This window comes from Mangifera indica, chromosome 10, assembly GCF_011075055.1.
Source record: "Mangifera indica cultivar Alphonso chromosome 10, CATAS_Mindica_2.1, whole genome shotgun sequence".
Lineage (NCBI taxonomy): Eukaryota > Viridiplantae > Streptophyta > Magnoliopsida > Sapindales > Anacardiaceae > Mangifera > Mangifera indica.
In genome coordinates, this window is record NC_058146.1 from 15,103,438 (window position 1) to 15,122,227 (window position 18,790).

Below are 18,790 nucleotides of genomic sequence, written 5' to 3' on the forward strand. Positions count from 1 at the left end.
AAATTTTTCAATCACCTCTTTTATTGTTTTGTATTTTTTTTCTTTTTATGATTTTTCCATGAAGACATTTGTTTATATATTTGCTATTTATGAATGGCTAACGAATTTTGTAAATTTTCACAGGAAATTTCTCGTAAAAGAAGATGTGTTGAAAGCGAGCTGCGAATCCCCGATGAGTCCAGACACTTTCGAACAGATCTGATATGTCGTGCACAACGTATAGCATTATCTAAGATTATGTCTGCACTGACCCCGGAACAGTTACGACTATTTGAGAGGACATGTTTCGGGTATCTTCTTTGTTTACTCGAGACCAAATTCTCTGGTATATTAGTTCATTCATTTATACTACGGCAGCTATATCGATTCTCTGCCAGAGATGAGTTTTGGTTTCGGATTAGCGGGGTTGATGTTCGTTTTAGCCCGTTTGAGTTTGCTTTGGTGACGGGTCTTTCGTTTAGTCGACGCATTGATATTTCTTCATATATTCCTCGCTCCTCCAGTCATAGGATCAGAGATATGTACTTTTGAGGTTGTCCGAAGGTGCAGTATCATGACCTAGAGCGTGTTTTCTTGTCGAGGCCCTGGGGGGATGACGATATTGATGCAGTCAAGATGGCCTTATTGTATATTCTTCACATGGTTTTGATAGGGAATGATCGGTGAAAGAAGGTGTCTTTAGAGTATTTACAGTTGGTCGATCATCTAGATGGGTTTAATTCCTATCCTTGGGGTGTTCCCGTGTGGCAGATGACATACGAGTCTATATCACAGACGAGTGATAGAGTATGCTCTGGACGGATGCCTGAGATGCGTAGATACGACCTCTACGGATTTCCTTTCGCCTTTCAAGTTAGTTTTAATTTATTGATTATATATATTAATTTGAAAAAATGTCAAATGATTTATTTAAATCGTAAATGATTATATTGTAGTATTGGATATATAAGACTCTGGACACATTACACGATTGGATTGACCTCGTTGATCCCTATTCGTCCCCACGTATGTTTAGGTGGTGTACACGAGACGTCCCTAGTTGGACTCATATAGGTCATATTTTCACTGGTGATCCGGTATGTACAAGTTAATTATTAAGTCGATTAATTCATTATATGTTACAATTATTTTGACTTATATATCTTCATCATTAGGAGGATGTCACATTCCCTCTTCGTCCATCATCGATCGAAGAGGGTTTACCCTAGTACGGTGAGATTCGTGAGTACACCAATTTACCCAATGCTGATTCCTCCTCATCTTTTTCGATTTTGACTGCGACTAGAGACGGGGCGTCTCCAGCATCAGGACCTTCAGCTGTACCCATTGAGTCTTCTGAGTCACATGAGGAGCCTATTCAGCCTCCTGTTACAGAGCAGCCTATATGTTCCCCTGTAGTTCAGAGCCCACAGACAACAGACCATCCTGGAGTGGAGGACTATCCTAGAGTAGAGGACCATCCTGGAATGGAGGACCACACTACCTATTATGCCATCGAGCAGTGTCCCCCATTCGTAGCACCCAGTATTTCTACATTAGATGCTACATTAGCGCACTGGGGTGCTATGATTTTATGTGAGATATCGAGTTTTCGTGACGATATCTCTTCCCAGATGTCTCGATTACGTGACGATATCTCTTCCCAGATGACTCGATTAGAGGATCGTATGACTCGTTTGGAGGACATCGTCACGCGTACATATCCAGCCCCCGTCGCTCAGGTTGTAAAACCACTTCTAATTTATTACTTATAAAAAATGTCTATAGTGTTATTATTCTGACAACTATTATTACATTCGTATAAGAGAGGGACGACGATATCCGACCGACGTCTCCCATTGATATCACAATACCATCTCATCACTCACACGAGGTTCGTATGACATTTCAAATTTATATTTATTGTTAAATGTCATTATTATATTGTAGTATTGTTATTTATGAAATGTCACTAATTAAGTTATTATTACTATTTTCTTAGGGTAGTAACCATGAGGACGCATCGGTTAGCCCTTCTGTTGCATTACCTGTCCAAGCTGAGGTATTTCACTTATCAATGGAACTTTATTTTGTATTTTTTTTTGTTATCGATTAATATATGGAATATATATTTGTATAGGGTCTTCCTCATGAGGGCCATCCGGTCGGATCTCATACAGGTTCTTTAGATCCTCCACATGAGGTATGATAATTATTATACATTATATCGACTTTTAGATATGATATTATATTTTATATGAAATATTATTTACCATTTTGTCCTTTTCATGTATATAGGGAACCGGTATTGATATATTATCGATCGAGGGTTCTCCCCGAACACCTTCTTCGGAAGTCCAGGTTATAAGGATTTAAGAAATATCATTGATCAATTTGTCTTTAATATTATATTTTTTTAATGAAGTTTTGTCTCTTTTTCAGGACGAGCGACTATGGTTACTTGCTGATATCCTGAGCTCGATCAAAAAGCTTATGGATATTAGTTCATAGGAGGAGGACTTCCAGGAGGATGTTTCTGAGACCGTCCACATTGAGGTTTGTCAATTATAATTAGTAAATAAATATAATTGACAAATATATGTCACTAAGATGTTTTTATATGTAATTATGCAGTCTGTCGAGGGAGCACGTGATGTGGACTTGACCGTGATTCAAGATTCTCCAGTTAAACCTCTTCCCGCATATATGGAGAAGGTAACATAAATCGAATAATGTGTATGATTTTGCATAATGAAATAATGAATTAATAGTTTTTTGTATCATGCAGTTGGTTCGTACAGCACATGGTTGGATCGTCCGGAAGGGTCTGCTGGTTCACACCCTGTATACAAATCCACTCAGAGGGAGGGCAAAATGGTAACTCACGACAATTCCATCCTCTGTGTCACAACATGAGGAATCTTTCCTCACATGGTATACCAGAGCTGCAGCTTCTGACACACATGATGTCTACTTCATAGGATCGAAGTCGAAGGACAACTTTTGGAGGTTTGTAGTAGAGTTGCACGAATGGTTGACCGACGATGTGAGTTGTCTATACTATATAATTTGGTAAAAAGCTTGATATATATATTAATAGCTAACACGTGAACTTGTTTATACCATTTTAGCATATGGATTCCTTTTTGGCTTTATTACGTTGGCATTAGGCTGATCGCCAGTTGACTGTCTCACAACGTTGGACGACTGCCCACACATTCTTTGGAGGCCATATTGAGATGGCTTGGAAGAGTTGGCAAACCACACCGATTGACGAGTTTGAGTTTTCGGGGCTCTTTACAAGGATGGTTGATGCAGCGTACACCCCGAGATTACTGTACAAACCATGGGGGATGGTCGATTAGGTATAGTATATGTATATATTTCTATTACATTTAATTGGTTAACGACAACGATAATTAACTAAAATGTGTCACTATTTATAGGTTTTTATCCCTATAAACTTCGAGAACGCACATTGGGTCGCTGGAGTTATAGATTTTCGTGAGTGGTCGATTACGGTATACGATTCGGAGGTATCATATTCAGGGAATATAGGGACTTTTAAGCAGCGCATGCAACCGTATATGACATTCATTCTAGCGTTATTAGAGGCGATGAGTTTTTGGACAGCTTCGGGGAGGCCTCCATGACGTGATTCCCTCACTTTGCATCGAGCGACGAATGTCCCTCAGCAGGGATTGGGCTCCAGTGACTGTGGCATGTTTATGTTACGATTTTTTGAGTGTTTGGCGTTGTCACGAAACTACGATTTTCCCCGAGAGTCGTCTACCTCTATGCGTCGACGTTTAGCGGCGCAGTTGTATTTTCATTGTATCGAGTACCTCACGGATGTATATTTAGTTGACTCATTGTTTATTTATTGTTCTTTCTATGTTTAGATGTATATATTTATTGTATGTGTGTATGTGTATGATATACTTTATCTGTGGTTATATATGAATATGTGATTTCAGCGATGATACTATTAAGCATGAGTTGATATATCGTAAAACGATGAAATTTGAAAAAACAAAACTGAAATTCGAATTCTAAAAGTTGAAAAACCCTAGAATGGTAACAATCAGGAAATTCTTCAAAAATCTAAAAAAAACGAATCGATATATCGTAAAATGGTGAAATTCAAAAAAATAGAATTGAAATTCGAATTCTAAAAGTTGAAAAACCCTAGAACGACAACAATAAAAAAATTCTTCGAAAATCTAAAAAATTCGAGTCAATATATCGTAAAACGGTAAAATTCAAAAAAACAGAATTGAAATTCTAATTCTAAAGGTTGAAAAACCCTAGAATGGCAACAATCGAGAAATTCTTCAGAAATATGAAAAATATGAATTGATATATCGTAAAATGATAAAATTCAAAAAAACGGAACTGAAATTCGAATTCTAAAGGTTGAAAAACCCTAGAATGGTAACAATCGAGAAATTCTTCGAAAATCTGAAAAATACAAGTTGATATATCGTAAAACGGTAAAATTCAAAAAAACAAAATTGAAATTCTAATTCTGAAAGTTGAAAAACCCTAGAATGACAACAATCGAAAAATTCTTCAGAAATCTAAAAAATACGAGTCGATATATCGTAAAATGGTGAAATTCGAAAACACAGAATTGAAATTCGAATTCTAAAAGTTGAAAAACCCTAGAACGACAACAATAAAAAAATTCTTCGGAAATCTGAAAAATATGAGTCGATATATCGTAAAATGGTGAAATTCAAAAAAACGGAATTGAAATTTGAATTCTAAAAGTTGAAAAACCTAGAATGGCAACAATCGAAAAATTCTTCGAAAATCTAAAATATATGAGTTGATATATCGTAAAATGGTGAAATTCAAAACAACGGAATTGAAATTCGAATTCTAAAAGTTGAAAAACCCTAGAACGACAACAATCGAAAAATTCTTTGAAAATCTGAAAAATATGAGTCGATATATCGTAAAATGGTGAAATTCGAAAAAACGGAATTGAAATTCGAATTCTAAAAGTTGAAAAACCCTAGAATGGCAACAATCGAAAAATTCTTCAGAAATCTGAAAAATACGAATCGATATATCAAAATGCCCCCCAAATTTTAATAACATTTCATTTAACCCCTCAATTATCTATTCCTAAAATTTCATTGAAAAATTTATAATGCTCTTATAATGTTTAATATCAAAATACCCCCTAATTTTAATAAAATTTCATTTAACCCTTTCTAGTTAGTGAGAAGGTTTATATAAATTAAAGGAAGGGTAATTTTGACATTTTAAAAAAAGTCATGGGCATTTTTGCTTAGGAATAGTGAATTTGTCTATTTTTGCTTGAAAATAGTGATTTTAAGCATTTTTGCTTAATAGGAGGGTATTTTGGCCATTTTTAATAATTTCCCTAAAATAAATAAATCAACATAATACATATACACTAAGGCAAAACAAGATTATGCATTATTATACACAAATAATGCCCCTAAGGAGACATTTACTCTACTCTTGGTTTGTGTGTTGGCAAATTCAATGAAGGCATTGGAAAATGCTCTATGCATGTTGGTTGCTATGATTATGCTTTTAGAGTCTAGCGATGGTCTGTGTTTCTTCCCTTGCAACTGCTACTAGTGTTGCTCTCTTTACCCACTATGCTATTGTGTTGCATCCTCTGTTTTGCCTTCTCTCTTGCATCCACAGGACAATATTGGTCCTTTTTGAGGTTATTTATTTATTTTGTTTTATTTTTGGTTGTTTTGTTTTTCTCTCTTCTTAATCTCTATCTTTGGAGCTTTTAGATAGAGAGTTAAGAGGAGAAGATTCCCCCCTCTCCCACTTTTTTGTTCGTGGTGTTCTCTTCCCCCCTTATCCCGGGGTGGTTTGACCCTTGAGTAAAGGTTTGGCTTTGGCCTTACTCACTGGCTTTGTGCATTGTATAGTCTATTGCTAGCTTGTTGCCCTTTTAGAGTGTAACAAGTTGAGTTTAGGTTATTTTTCTACCTAACTAGATTCTTTTTGTTTCATTTATTCTTTTTTACCCAAAAAAAAAAACCGCATAACAAAAAATCTTATATTAAGAATATATATTACCCTAGAAAAATATATATTTATGATGTATTATAACATAGAAAATCATATATTTTAAATATATTTTTAACATATTCTAACCGTACCAATGATAATGAATCATCATATTATTAAATGTTTACTTTTAGCGAGGTAATGAGTCATGTTAGTACGTGAGTTAACACGATGCACAAATTTTGGACAGAACTTAAAATTTTGCTGGTGACGTCAAGGCAACAAATAAAATAAAATATATCATGACGTGAAGGGAGGATCACGCAAATTAGAAAATAATTTTTTTTTTTAAATTAAAGAAGGTATGTTTTTGCAGACTGACTTGCGAAAATGCCTTCAAAAACATCATGGTTTGTGACAGGCTAAATTTTGTCACTTTACTCATGCATGACTTATCACCATCTCTAATTGCTTTTATTTAATTTAAAATTACCTAATATAATAACATATCATAACTATATACGATTCTTCTCCAAATTGATTTGATATTGGTGATCCAGGTCAAATAAAATATCTTAAAATTCAAATTTCGGTTTTAATTTTAAATCCAATTTTAATTGAATTTAAATTTCATTTGAAGTAGAAGACAATGCCCTTTACACGCCATGAAAGTCTTTATCCAATTGATGTTGGATTTTTCCACCCTCATTTTTCGCCGGATGTTGAAAGTCAACGAGGCGTCCTACATACGTCTTATTGCCCGGTGTTGACGTTGCGTATTTATACGAAGTCAACTATTTCTTTACCTCCCTTAATTTATAAAATTACATCAAAGTCCTGTAATTGTGAAAATACTGAAATACCCCTTTACTCTTGTTGTATTTTATTAACTATGTTAACAATTCATCTAAATTAATTGCAATTGTCTATTTTTTATGCATGTAAACGTTTTTAACCAATTTTTTTTTTTTAAGAATAAACAATGAAATAATAATAACCACTGATATCGTCAATGGCTACTTTTAAAATTTATTAAATTATTACTTTTACTTACCACAACACTTTTAGAATTTGGATTAAAAATTACGAAAAAGTTGAGGGGTTTTAATGAAATATTTAAAAGATTAGGTGAATAATAAAATCTGTGATGATGAGGTGGTGGTGATGTCATCTACATATAGCAAAAGACTTTTCAGTCCATCACAGGATTTTGTATTAATTACACTTGACCATCCAATCAAATATCCACAATATTTCGGATAAGGTGAATTTGATCCATTTGATCAATTATCTGTTCAAGCTCCATTACAACTTTCAATCGAAAGCCTATGATACATTTGATTTAGATTATAATTTAAACTTGAATGACTTAAGCATGTTTAAGTTACCAAACTGAATTAATTCAAAATTGAACTAAGTTAATCATATTATGCTACAATTTATTTATCAAGTCAAATAGATCAGACAGTTATGTTAATGTTATGGTAACATCAACATAAATATAATCCTTATTAAATTTTCTATTATGTTATATTAATATCATCAATTCATTTAATCAAGTGGTTTGACCTATCCATATTAGAAAAAGTATAATATTACATGTTCTATTACATATAGAATCTCCTCTTTTATCATTCAAATTATGCTTAGAGGTTATTCTTAATTTATTTTTATTTTTATTTATTAATTTAAATATTACATATTTAGAATTAATACAACATAAAGAAAATGTTGCACTATTACCCCTAGCAGGTAACTTGAGTGATAAAAATTGGAGCATGCAAGTAACAATGGTTATGAAGCCGATCACTTGACCTGAGATTTTATCAATGAACAATGTTATGTGTACTCGTTTTGATAATATAAATGGATACATACTTATATATATCATTACGTAATTCAATATTATTTTATCTTTAATTAAAAATCATTCGGTTATATAATAGCATGTATTAAATATATATTTATTTGTATATTCAAATTAGATATGTAATTTTATTGTTTATTTATTTGGTGTGAATAATTTAAACCCAATTAAATTGAAAAAATAACTTCTAATTAGATATGAAAATAATAGTCAGACTAGAAAAACCTCTACTCCTTCCATTTTTAATATTATTAATCAAATAATATTTTTATATTTATTATTAATATTTAATTTTAAAAAAAATTAAATATTTATATTTTTTAAAAGTTAACAAAAATCACTTTAACAATAAAATAAATCTAGGATGAAAATAAGTTTTGTATTTTATTTTACACATGTGACACATTTTTTTTTTTTTTTCAGTTTTTTAGTTGAAAACAGTCTAATAGGAAATCTCTTCTCATATCTTATACAAATAAATATAAATTGTGATAAAATTATATGAATTTCTAATATGTATCGATGATAATATGTCATTATTTGTTAAATGATTTCAAATCAAGAATAATATAATTAATAATATTACATATATATAAATATAAATTATATAAACTAAGATAGTAACACACCATTGAATGATTTTGAAGTGAACAATCAAATTTATTTGTATGCATAATTTTATTATAAAATAATATTCACTCATATAATAATATATTACCATTAATATTTAAATTAATATTCACTTATCTAGTGAAATTACGACTTAAATAGTCAAAACTAAACCGTTTTACATGTGAAATTGCACTCAAAATGGTGTTATTTAACTAAAAATTGCACACTAAGTTTGACACATAATCCAATTAGATTATGTGAAATTGCATACAAGTACATCAAGAGATGGTCAGAATCACATAAAAAATATATGATTTGATTAGTTTGATAAAATTGTACTTTTCTTGTGTGATTTCGGTCAACCAATCCAATTAGATTATCGACAACCTCATAGAATAATATAATATTTTTCTAAAAGTGAAATATTTAAGGATAATATAAAAAGAGCAATGATATGTATATATATATATATATATATATATATATATATATATATATATTTTTATACACAATTTAGATATATAAATAATGTGTTATCATGTGATTGAGTATTATTTTATCTTTAATTCAAAATCACTCAATCACATAATTATACATCATCTATGTATCAAAAATATATGTATAATATTTGAACTCTCTTCCAATAAAAAATTTGAGTTTTGAGTGATATTTTGTTGTTTTTTAAATTAATAGATAAGAACATAATTTTCTGCAATCATGAGTGTAAAACAAAATTAAAGTCAATCGAGAAAAAATTATTAGATATAAAAAATAAGGATATTGAAATTTTTTTCTCAAAATGGGCTTATCTATACAATTATATCGCACTTTTCACCGTCTAAATATTTTTACCATTTTGTTTGTTAGAATACCTAAATTATCTTTGTCTTTAACCTTATACAATTATACCAAAAGTATGATAGATTCATATTTATAATTTCATGTGAAATATAATTTATTATTGTTTAATGTTATGATTTTATGTTGTTATAATGTAATTAAAGTATTAATAGTTAAATTAAGAATAAGTTGACAAAGATCTAAATCTAAATAAAAATCTGGATAAAAAACCGACTGACGTTAACGCCGACACTAACCCTTTCTTTAATTGTTTTCAAGAGGAAAAAAAAAAGTATGACTAAGTTATTGGACATATTTTCTTTTCATTCTTTCTTTTAGAGGGTACTATAAAAATATAAATATTGAATTAACTAAGAGAACTAAGACGACACACATTTTTAGCTGGTACATCACATGATTATGTTGTTAAAACTTAAATACCATCATAAGGCCTGCACGGTTGCAAGCAAGGGTATTTTGGGATTTTTGCAAGTTTTATGGTACTTTTACTAAACCAATTAGATGTGTGGTATACATGTATATATTGTTTAAAATAAGGACAAAAATTTCAATACCCTAAAAAATATACTCAACACCAAGTTATTATTGAAAGTGACAATACTTTCTTGTAATGGTGACACCTCTTTGAAGCTTCAATGTATTTTCTTAATAAAATTTTTTCATTTTTTATATTATCCTTATATTATGTGTTATTATATAATTAGATATAATTCTATTTATAATTCTAAATTACTCATATAATTTTTTTGGAATACCCATATTTGGGGATACAAAACTATTACTTTTTTTCTAAAAAAGAAACCAAATTAAATTTCTTTATTGAAATTATTGTACATTCATTATTTTTTATAAAAAATATTGAATAAACAAAATATGATTAATTTGATAATTAATTTGATAATTAATTTGATATTTTTAATAAGAGATAGCAAATGTCCGTTATCTTTAACAAGAAAATTCCAAAGTTTGATATTTTCAATTAAAAAATTTAAAAGTTTAATAACTTTTTTAAAAAAATTAATATTTGATATATTTAATAGAAAAAATAAAGTTAAGCCTGGAATGGAGCCCAAGAGGGTCCCTTGCTTGTTCATATGCATATTTGTTTTCTTCCTGTTAGTTTGGTACAGCTAAGCACGCTTGCAACTTGCAGAGTGATGATGTAATTTTCTTAGCTAAGTAGGCTTGCAAGTGATGCTGTCAACGCAACGTGCGGCTAATATCATTCGGTGAAAGTGATAACGTAAATTACACTCGGTCTTTTTTTATTTTATTAAAAGGCCAAAAGACTATTTCCCATTAAAACTATGCTGAATTTTTAAAGTTTCTCCATTAACTATAAAAATATCATTTACTCACCTATGACCAGTTAAATTTAACAGAACCCTAACACCTAAAATTTTTATCTCTTTTTGCCCCTCTAAACTTTAAAAACTAAAAGTTTCCCCCAGCCTAAGTTTTAAAAAATGGCAGTTTCACCCTAGGGTTTCGTTTTGAAATCTCCAGCGACATCTCTGACTCCATTGCTAATAGCCTCTCCCTCCCGAAGCATCATCTCCTTTCGACGATCTCTTTCCTCCTATTTGGATGTCCGATCAATGTCGGAGAAGCCTTGAGAGACGAAGAACTTCGTTGGGGAAGACGAAGTTCTTCGTCTTCCGAGAGGTCTTCTTCTGGGAAGACAAAGAACTTCGTCTTCCTCGATGAAGTTCTTCGTCTCCCAAGGCTTCTCCAACTCCGATCGAACATCCAAATAGGAGGAAAGAGATCGTCGGAAGGAGAGGATGCTTCAGGAGAGAGAGGTCGTCGGCAATGGAGCCGGAGATGTTGTCAGAGATTTCAAAACGAAACCCTAGGGTGAAACTGTCATTTTTTTGAAACTTAGGCTAGGGAAAAATTTTAGTTTTTAAAGTTTAGGGGGGCAAAAAAGATTATATTTTAGTTTATTTTTAATATTATAGAGAAAATAACAATTTTACCCTTACCACCGTTAATTTTAACTGCTCATGAGTGGGTAAACGGTATTTCTATAGTTAATGGAGGGAACTTTGAGAATTCAGTATAGTTTAGGTGGGAAATAGTCTTTTGGCCTTATTAAAATGATATATATATCTCTTGCCCTCAACGATCCATTTTCGTCCCTTCATTAATATCACAACAACCTACAACTTTCTTTCTTTAAAAAATATGGCAGAAACAATTGTCTCTGTTATTGCTGAGAAACTCTTGAGTGAGGTGATGTCCCTTACTTCCAATGAAGTCTCCTTGGGATGGGGTGTCAAGAATAATGTACAAGAACTCGCTGGCACCTTAACCACTATCAAAGTTGTTCTCTTAGATGCTGAGGAGAAACAAACCCAAAATGAGAAGCTGAGAGTTTGGCTGGAAAAGCTTAAGGAGGTTTGCTATGATGTTGAAGATGTTTTGGATGAAATTGAGGTGAAAGATTTGTGTAAGCAAGTGATGAATGGTCAAAGCATTTCAAGAAAGGTATGCCACTTCTTTTCATCTTCAAATCCAATCATTTTCTGTTTCAGGTTGGGCCATAAAATTAAGGAGATTAACAAAAGGTTGGCAAAAATAGCTACTGAAAAGGATAATTTTAATCTCACTGAGAAAATTTATAGTAATAATATTTTAGGTTGGGAGAGAGAAACCCACTCTTTTGTGCGTGCTTCAGATGTTATTGGTAGAGATAAAGACAAAGAAGAGGTTATGAAAATTTTATTATGTCCAAGCGATGGTCATGAAAATGTTTCTGTTATTTCTATTGTTGGAATTGGAGGTTTAGGAAAAACCACACTTGCTAAATTGGTGTATAATGATGAAAAAGTAAGTGATTATTTTAAGTTGAAAATGTGGATTTGTGTGTCGGATAAATTTTCTCTAAAAAGGCTTCTGATTGACATTATCAATTCTGCAATTGGGCAAAAATATAATCACATGAGTATGGACCAATTGCAAACAATCCTACGTGATATTATAAGAGATAAAAAATATTTGTTAGTCTTGGATGATGTTTGGAATGAAAACTATGAGTTGTGGTGTGATTTGAGAAATTTACTAATGGAGTGTGTTAGTGGAAGTAAGATCATAGTAACTACACGTAGTGATTGTGTTGCCTCAATTATGGGATCTATATCTACATACAAGTTAAAAGGTCTTTCTCTTAATCAATGTTTGTCAGTGTTTGTTAAATATGCATTTAAAGAAGGTCAAGAAAAACAACATCCCAACTTTATAGAGATTGGAAAAGAAATTGTAAAAAAAATGTAAAGGGGTTCCATTGGCAATAAGAGCCTTAGGAAGTCTTCTTTATTCCTCAACTTTTGAACAAGATTGGATAAATGTGAGGGATACTGAGATATGGAAGTTAGATCAAAAGGATAATAGCATTTTACATGCTCTAAGAATAAGTTATAATCATTTATCGCCTCCTTTGAAAAAATGTTTTGTCTTTTGCGCTATATTTCCAAAAGACTTCACATTTTCTAACACTCACTTGATTAAGTTTTGGATGGCTAATGGGCTTCTCAAAGCCCACAATGAAAATGAAGATTTGGAAACTATTGGCATGCAATATATAAAAGAATTAATGTGGAGATCTTTCTTTCAAGATATTCAAGATTTGGAAAATGGTGTATATTCATTTAAAATACATGATCTAATGCATGATGTTCCACATTATTGTTCCAAAATGAGGGCTTAATAGTGAAAGGGAGTAACCAAATTACTGCCAAAACTTATTATAGACATTTATTATTTCATTTGGATGCAAGTCAAGTAGAGGCTCTAAGCTTTTTAGCTAACCTGGATAATTTAAAAAGCATTACGTTTTTTACACGTGTTGGAGAGAATATCACTGTTAGCCAATCATTTTTAGAATTAATTGTCTCAAGATTTCAGTTTTTGCGGTTATTAAATTTACATCATTTAGCTATTGAAGCAGTGCCTAAAAGAATTGGTAATCTGAAGCATTTGAGATATTTGAGTCTATCATTTAACCCGAAAATAAAAAAACTCCCAAGTTCGATTTACAAGCTACAAAGTTTACAATTTTTATCACTGTATGGTTGCGAGAAACTAGAAGAATTAAGCACTGATGTTAAGCACTTAATTAGTCTCAGACTCTTAGCTTTAACCACAGTGCAAAAGCATCTACCAAATAATGGAATTGGCTGCTTGAATTCTCTTCAATTTTTAGTCATTCACAATTGTAGCAAATTAAAATATTTGTGTGAAGATTTTGGTCGCCTGAGAACCCTTCGAAGACTACTCATTTCTCAATGTCCAAGTCTTATCTCATTACCACGTAGTATAAGAAGCCTAAGCTCATTAGAAGATCTTCGTTTGATAGATTGTGTAAGGCTTAATCTAGATTTGAGCATAGGATCAGATGAGCAACACAATCATGAAGAACTCAATAGCACAGGGCCTCCCCTTCGATTGCTTCAAATTGATAATTTACCACAATTGGTGAAATTGCCGCAATGGCTTCTTCGCTGTTTGACAAACACGCTGCAAACCTTGCGTATTGGTAATTGTTCCAACTTGAAGGCACTACCAGAGTCAATGCAAAAACTTCAAGCTCTTCGGGTTTGGAATTGTCCTGAATTGTCATCTCTACCCAAGGATATCAATCATCTCATCGCTTTGAGAGAACTAATAATTAAAGACTGCCCTAAACTGACGGAAAGATGCAAACCAGAAGGAGGTGAAGATTGGCCCAAGATTGCTCATATCCAGAAGATTGAACTTGATGGAGAGGTTATCAAGTCAACCGAAAATTAGGTATGACCAATCCATATCTCTTCTCCTTAATCAGTTAGTAGGCAAATATTCTTGACATAATTATTTGTTTCAAGTCAACTTTTGGTAACAATTTGATTGGTTTATCATCAGATATGAATTTCAAAATTTGAACAGCTACAAAACTTAACTTCTTTGTTTCTCCTTCCTTTCTTTAACTTTGTTATTTTCTATGTATGCAGGGGAAACTTGAATCAAATGTATGAGTTTTTAATCTCATAAATTCTTCAATTTCCATGAATTATGAACCCTAATTCAACCAATTGACTGGAGGATTTATCCATTTTACTTCTTCTATGTATTAAGCATTGGTGTTCGATCTACACCTTCATGTTTTTTCAGGTGCAAATCATTTAGTTTTTAGATTATACAATTTTAAAGATTGTTGAGTTTTTATATACAAATATGTATATATATATATATTGCAGGACTCTTAAGTTTACAAATATAAGTTTACAATATATATATATATATATTGCAGGAATCAAAGATTGTTGAGATTACGCCAAATGGTTCAGAATTTCGGTGTTTACAAATATAATTCCAATAATGTTTTGTGCAAATGAACAATTAGTACACTCTAAGTTTATTCCAATAAAGTTTCAGATTTTATTGGAATTCTGTTCTGCCAAAGAGTAGATTACAGGGTGTTGGTGTTTGAGATGCAAAACAACATCTTTGATTTTTATGGATTCACAAGTGCAGCAATTTAGAATATTTGTGTGAAGATTTTGGTCGCCTGAGAGCCCTTCGAAGACTTTGGATTTTTGCATGCCCAAGTATGATCTCATTACCACGTGGTGTAAGAAACTTAAGCTCCTTAGAAAAACTTTGGTTTAAAGATTGTGGAAGGCCTAATCTTGATTTGAGCACAGGATCAGATAAGCAAGACACAGGACCTCCTCTTCGATTAGTCCAAATCCATGATTTACCAAAACTGGTGATGACTTCTTCTGTGTTCGACAAACACTTTGGGAGAATTATTCATTGATGGCAGTCCAGAATTGTCATCTCTACCAGAGGATATGAATCATCTGAACTCTTTGAGAGAATTGGTCCAAGATTGCTCATATCCCAAACATTCAACTTGACGAAGAGATTATCAAGTCAACCGAAAATTAGTTATGACCGTATGACCAAACCATATCTCTTCTTCTTCATTTGGTTAAAAATTTGTACTAATACAAAACTGATCCTATTCTTTGTTTTATCTGTATGCAGGGAAAACTTGAATCAGATGTGTGAGTTTTCAATCTCATAATTAAATTCTTCCATTTCCATTGAAATAGCCTAATTTGGAACACTAATTCAACTGAATGACAGGAGGGGTTATTCATTTTAGTTCTTCAATGTATTAAGCATTGATGTGGGATCTATCGTCTCCAAGTTTTTCAGGTACAAATTATTTGGCTTTTAGATAGTACAAATTGTTGGGTTTCTTAAATATTTTCTTAGTTTTCTACTCACCTTAAAATTAACCTCATTTGTAAATATATAATGTAGGACTCATGGAGATTCGGCAGAATGGGGCACTTAGTAAAGCATATATTCCTCCATAGTTAACAATTATGGTTCAGCCTTTACCAGTGAATATAACTTCTCATGATGTGATTTGTTTAAATAAATATTTGTGAATGTACAGAGTTTCATGTTTATGTTTTAATTGTTTTATGGCAACACATATTTATTCCAATAAAGTTTCAGATTTTATTTCTATTTATGTTTCGATTATCACAGTTTTTTTTTCTTTTTAATTTTCTCTTCCTCCTTGACGTCATCATCTCAAGATTTGAAATATAGTTTTTGCATATTCATCTTTCTTGGAAAGATATATGATATTTAAAACTCTTTGGTTAAATTTTTGAGCTTTGCAGACCCTTGAACATGAAATTCTAAAAGATAACTTGAAGTCAAACATTGTTTTTATTGTATGTGTTGATTAAAGAAAGAAACCAGCTCAGGGATCCATAATATCTTAGTTTTAATATCTGGGATCCTAAATTCTCTTCTTAAAAGGAGAAAAAAAAAAATAGTTGTTGAAATTCTGTTCTGCGAAGGAATAGATTACAGGGTGTTATAATATTTGTGATGCAAAACAATGTCTTTATTATTGCCAGTAATGTCCTTGGATTGAGCTGTCTTCAGAGAAACTTGGCCTATAATAAGAGTGCTCCACACTGTAAGCTGCTTCTTTTTCCGGTGTTTGATTTTTTTTCTATCATTTGGCGTACTGCAATATTTCCTTTCTTAGCTGATTCATTCGATACTGATCAATCTTCCTTTCCCTCTGGATATCTTAGAAATGTTGTGATCAATGTTAGCATGCCATCTGACATCGAAGAATATAAAAGTTTACAGACAATGTAAGTTAGTCTTGTAATGCCATGAGTGTGTCTCTTATTGTTTATGTGGATCTTCTTTAATAGTTTTTTCCCTTTCTGCAGGGATTTGGTTTTAAACAGCTTAATTGTCAAATCCCAAGTGCTTTGTTCGGTATTGATACTGTTACTTGTAAATTTGTTGAAGCTTGCCTTCATATATTTAAGATTTGACTATTTTATTTAAGTTTGTTTGTTTCATTTTAGATTTTTATCTTATCCTTATATTTTTATTTAGCATACATTATTTTGTTTGTTGTCTCAATGGCCAGGTTTCTTGGAAACAATGGCCTATCAGGAACCATTCCTCAGCAAAAGGCTGTATATCTTAAAAACATGTAAGCTTTAGCTTCAGTTTTCTTGAGAATTATGCATATATATCATGTCGAATTAGTTGGATGTTATATGTCAGTATTTGTTATATCTTCCTAGAAAGGTTTAGAGGCTCAAATGTTGAAGAGGTATTGGTGCCAAATGCTTCGTTAATAGATTAACAAGAAAAAGAAAAAAAATCTTACCGTACAAACTGAAGAAGATTGAAAAATGCACTACTGCTACAAATATGTATACTGGAATTAGGCCATCCCATTAAATTTTAAAAATCCTGACAATAATTGTAAGCAGTATCTTGTTACAAGTAATTGATGAAAGCAACTGAAAGTCTTGACTGAATAGTTTCTTCCCAGATTTATATGCACATGTTTCCTATTCATTTGGTGTTTAGAATTCTATTTTGTGCAGAGATTTATCTGGCAATTATTTCTCTGAGTTACTGTGAGACCTTTCATCTGGTCTAAAGTGGGTATCTATTTCAACATAAATGAATAGAGAAGAGATTCAACCACTTTGAAGTTTATGTTGATCTTTGCTTTGGATTGAACAGGTATCTAGTGACCTCAAACATCAGGTTAGTTATAATTCCTTTTTCAATATATAAGATGTCAGATTTTGTTTTTTGAAAAAAGGCACTTGCTTAAAGGAAAAAATAAATAGAAATATAAAGCTTCAGCAATGGGATATAATGCTCTTTGACAAAGATACCTGGTAATGTTCTCTGTGCTTGCCAGTATTCACCCTGGATTGAATTGTCTGCAGAGAAACTTCCCCTGCAATAAGAGTGCTACATGCTGTAAGCTTCTTTCTTTCTGCTGTATAATTACTCTATAAAATTTAGTATTCTACCAATTTACCTTTCTCCCTGTGTTGCAGTTGTAGCTTTGTAAATTGTTTGTTCATTGTGCTCCACTTACGATAACTGGACCAAACTGATAGTGTAGTTTATATTTGCAATATGCAGATTCAAGTTTCGCAATCTATTGTGGTGGGGAAGAAATGAAAGTTGATAGCATGGTGTATAAGGCTGATAACAATGATATTGATGGAGCTTCTTCCAATCTACTTGATGCAGAAAAAGGAGCAATTACTGATGCCAATTTGTTTTCTGATAGACAACAACAGATTCAACACACATGTTCAAAATACTAGCTCACAAGTGACTGGCACTGCAGCCCCAAAGCTTTATCAGTCTTCAAGGCAATCCCCTGGATCACTTCGATATTATGGACTTTAGTCTGGAGAATAAACCTTACAATGTAGGCTTGTCCTTTGTTGAGGCAACTTTTTGGTAATCAAAGCTCACGACAAAGATATGTCTTGGAAGGCATGCTATTTATATCTATGTTCAGGTAAGCTTGTTGGAGAATTTTGGCTCTTGTCCTTGAATAAACAGCTTCTACTATTTCAATTTCATGTATTTACTGTCGTTGATCTTGTAGGGAACTCTCCAGTTAGAAAAATTTTGGTATATCAAAAGAAGCAGATGGAAATAGGAAAGCAGTGACAAAGAAATGTAATGTTAATGTATCTAAGAACTATCTTGAAATCCACCTTTCTGGGTTGGCAAAGGGACTTTGTTGCCTACCTACAGGATCAGAGGTTGTTTGCTGAGGTTGAATGGATTCTGCGTCTGCTTCAGCTACTGGATACCTGGGAATATGGTCATTTGCGTGTAATGAATTTGTAATGACAGTATAATTGTAAGCAAAGGAAAGCTATAATGAACTATTATATTTAAATGAGTAATGTTGCTTTATTGAATGAACTATGAGATTACAGCAGAAGGTTTATTGTTGAAATGCTGAATGAAACAAGAGTTTACAGCAAGAGATTTATTTTCGAATGCTTAGAAAAGATAAACTTGATACAGAACCAAGTTCCCCATCGTAGGCCAAAGGCCACCTAATTCCCACCCAAGACTTCATTCTCTTTTTGGATG

At 32.1% G+C, this 18,790-nt stretch overlaps 3 protein-coding genes across 4 annotated transcripts in view; all 3 read left to right on the forward strand.

Moving 5' to 3' along the window:
- LOC123227490 (probable LRR receptor-like serine/threonine-protein kinase At1g56130) overlaps window positions 1-18,790 on the forward strand; it is a 191,347-nt gene that overhangs the window by 102,564 nt on the left and 69,993 nt on the right. The gene's annotated exons all lie outside the window — the stretch shown is intronic.
- Window positions 11,476-12,733, forward strand: LOC123227515 (disease resistance protein RGA2-like). Its single transcript, XM_044652457.1, has one exon. It carries the CDS (start codon window positions 11,516-11,518, stop codon window positions 12,602-12,604), a length of 1,089 nt encoding a protein of 362 aa, XP_044508392.1. The 5' UTR covers window positions 11,476-11,515; the 3' UTR covers window positions 12,605-12,733.
- Window positions 13,033-18,616, forward strand: LOC123227519 (probable LRR receptor-like serine/threonine-protein kinase At1g56140). Of its 2 annotated transcripts, XM_044652474.1 has the most exons (11): window positions 13,033-14,119; window positions 14,320-14,479; window positions 14,619-15,267; window positions 15,359-15,378; window positions 15,461-15,532; window positions 15,641-16,500; window positions 16,788-16,853; window positions 17,399-17,422; window positions 17,583-17,644; window positions 17,813-18,200; window positions 18,291-18,616. In XM_044652474.1, exons 6-10 carry the CDS (start codon window positions 16,226-16,228, stop codon window positions 17,998-18,000), a joined length of 615 nt encoding a protein of 204 aa, XP_044508409.1. In that variant the 5' UTR covers window positions 13,033-14,119; window positions 14,320-14,479; window positions 14,619-15,267; window positions 15,359-15,378; window positions 15,461-15,532; window positions 15,641-16,225; the 3' UTR covers window positions 18,001-18,200; window positions 18,291-18,616. The 2 variants fall into 2 exon arrangements, with proteins under 2 accessions (XP_044508409.1, XP_044508410.1); XM_044652475.1 differs by lacking the exon at window positions 18,291-18,616 and having other exon boundaries at window positions 17,611-17,644; window positions 17,813-17,876.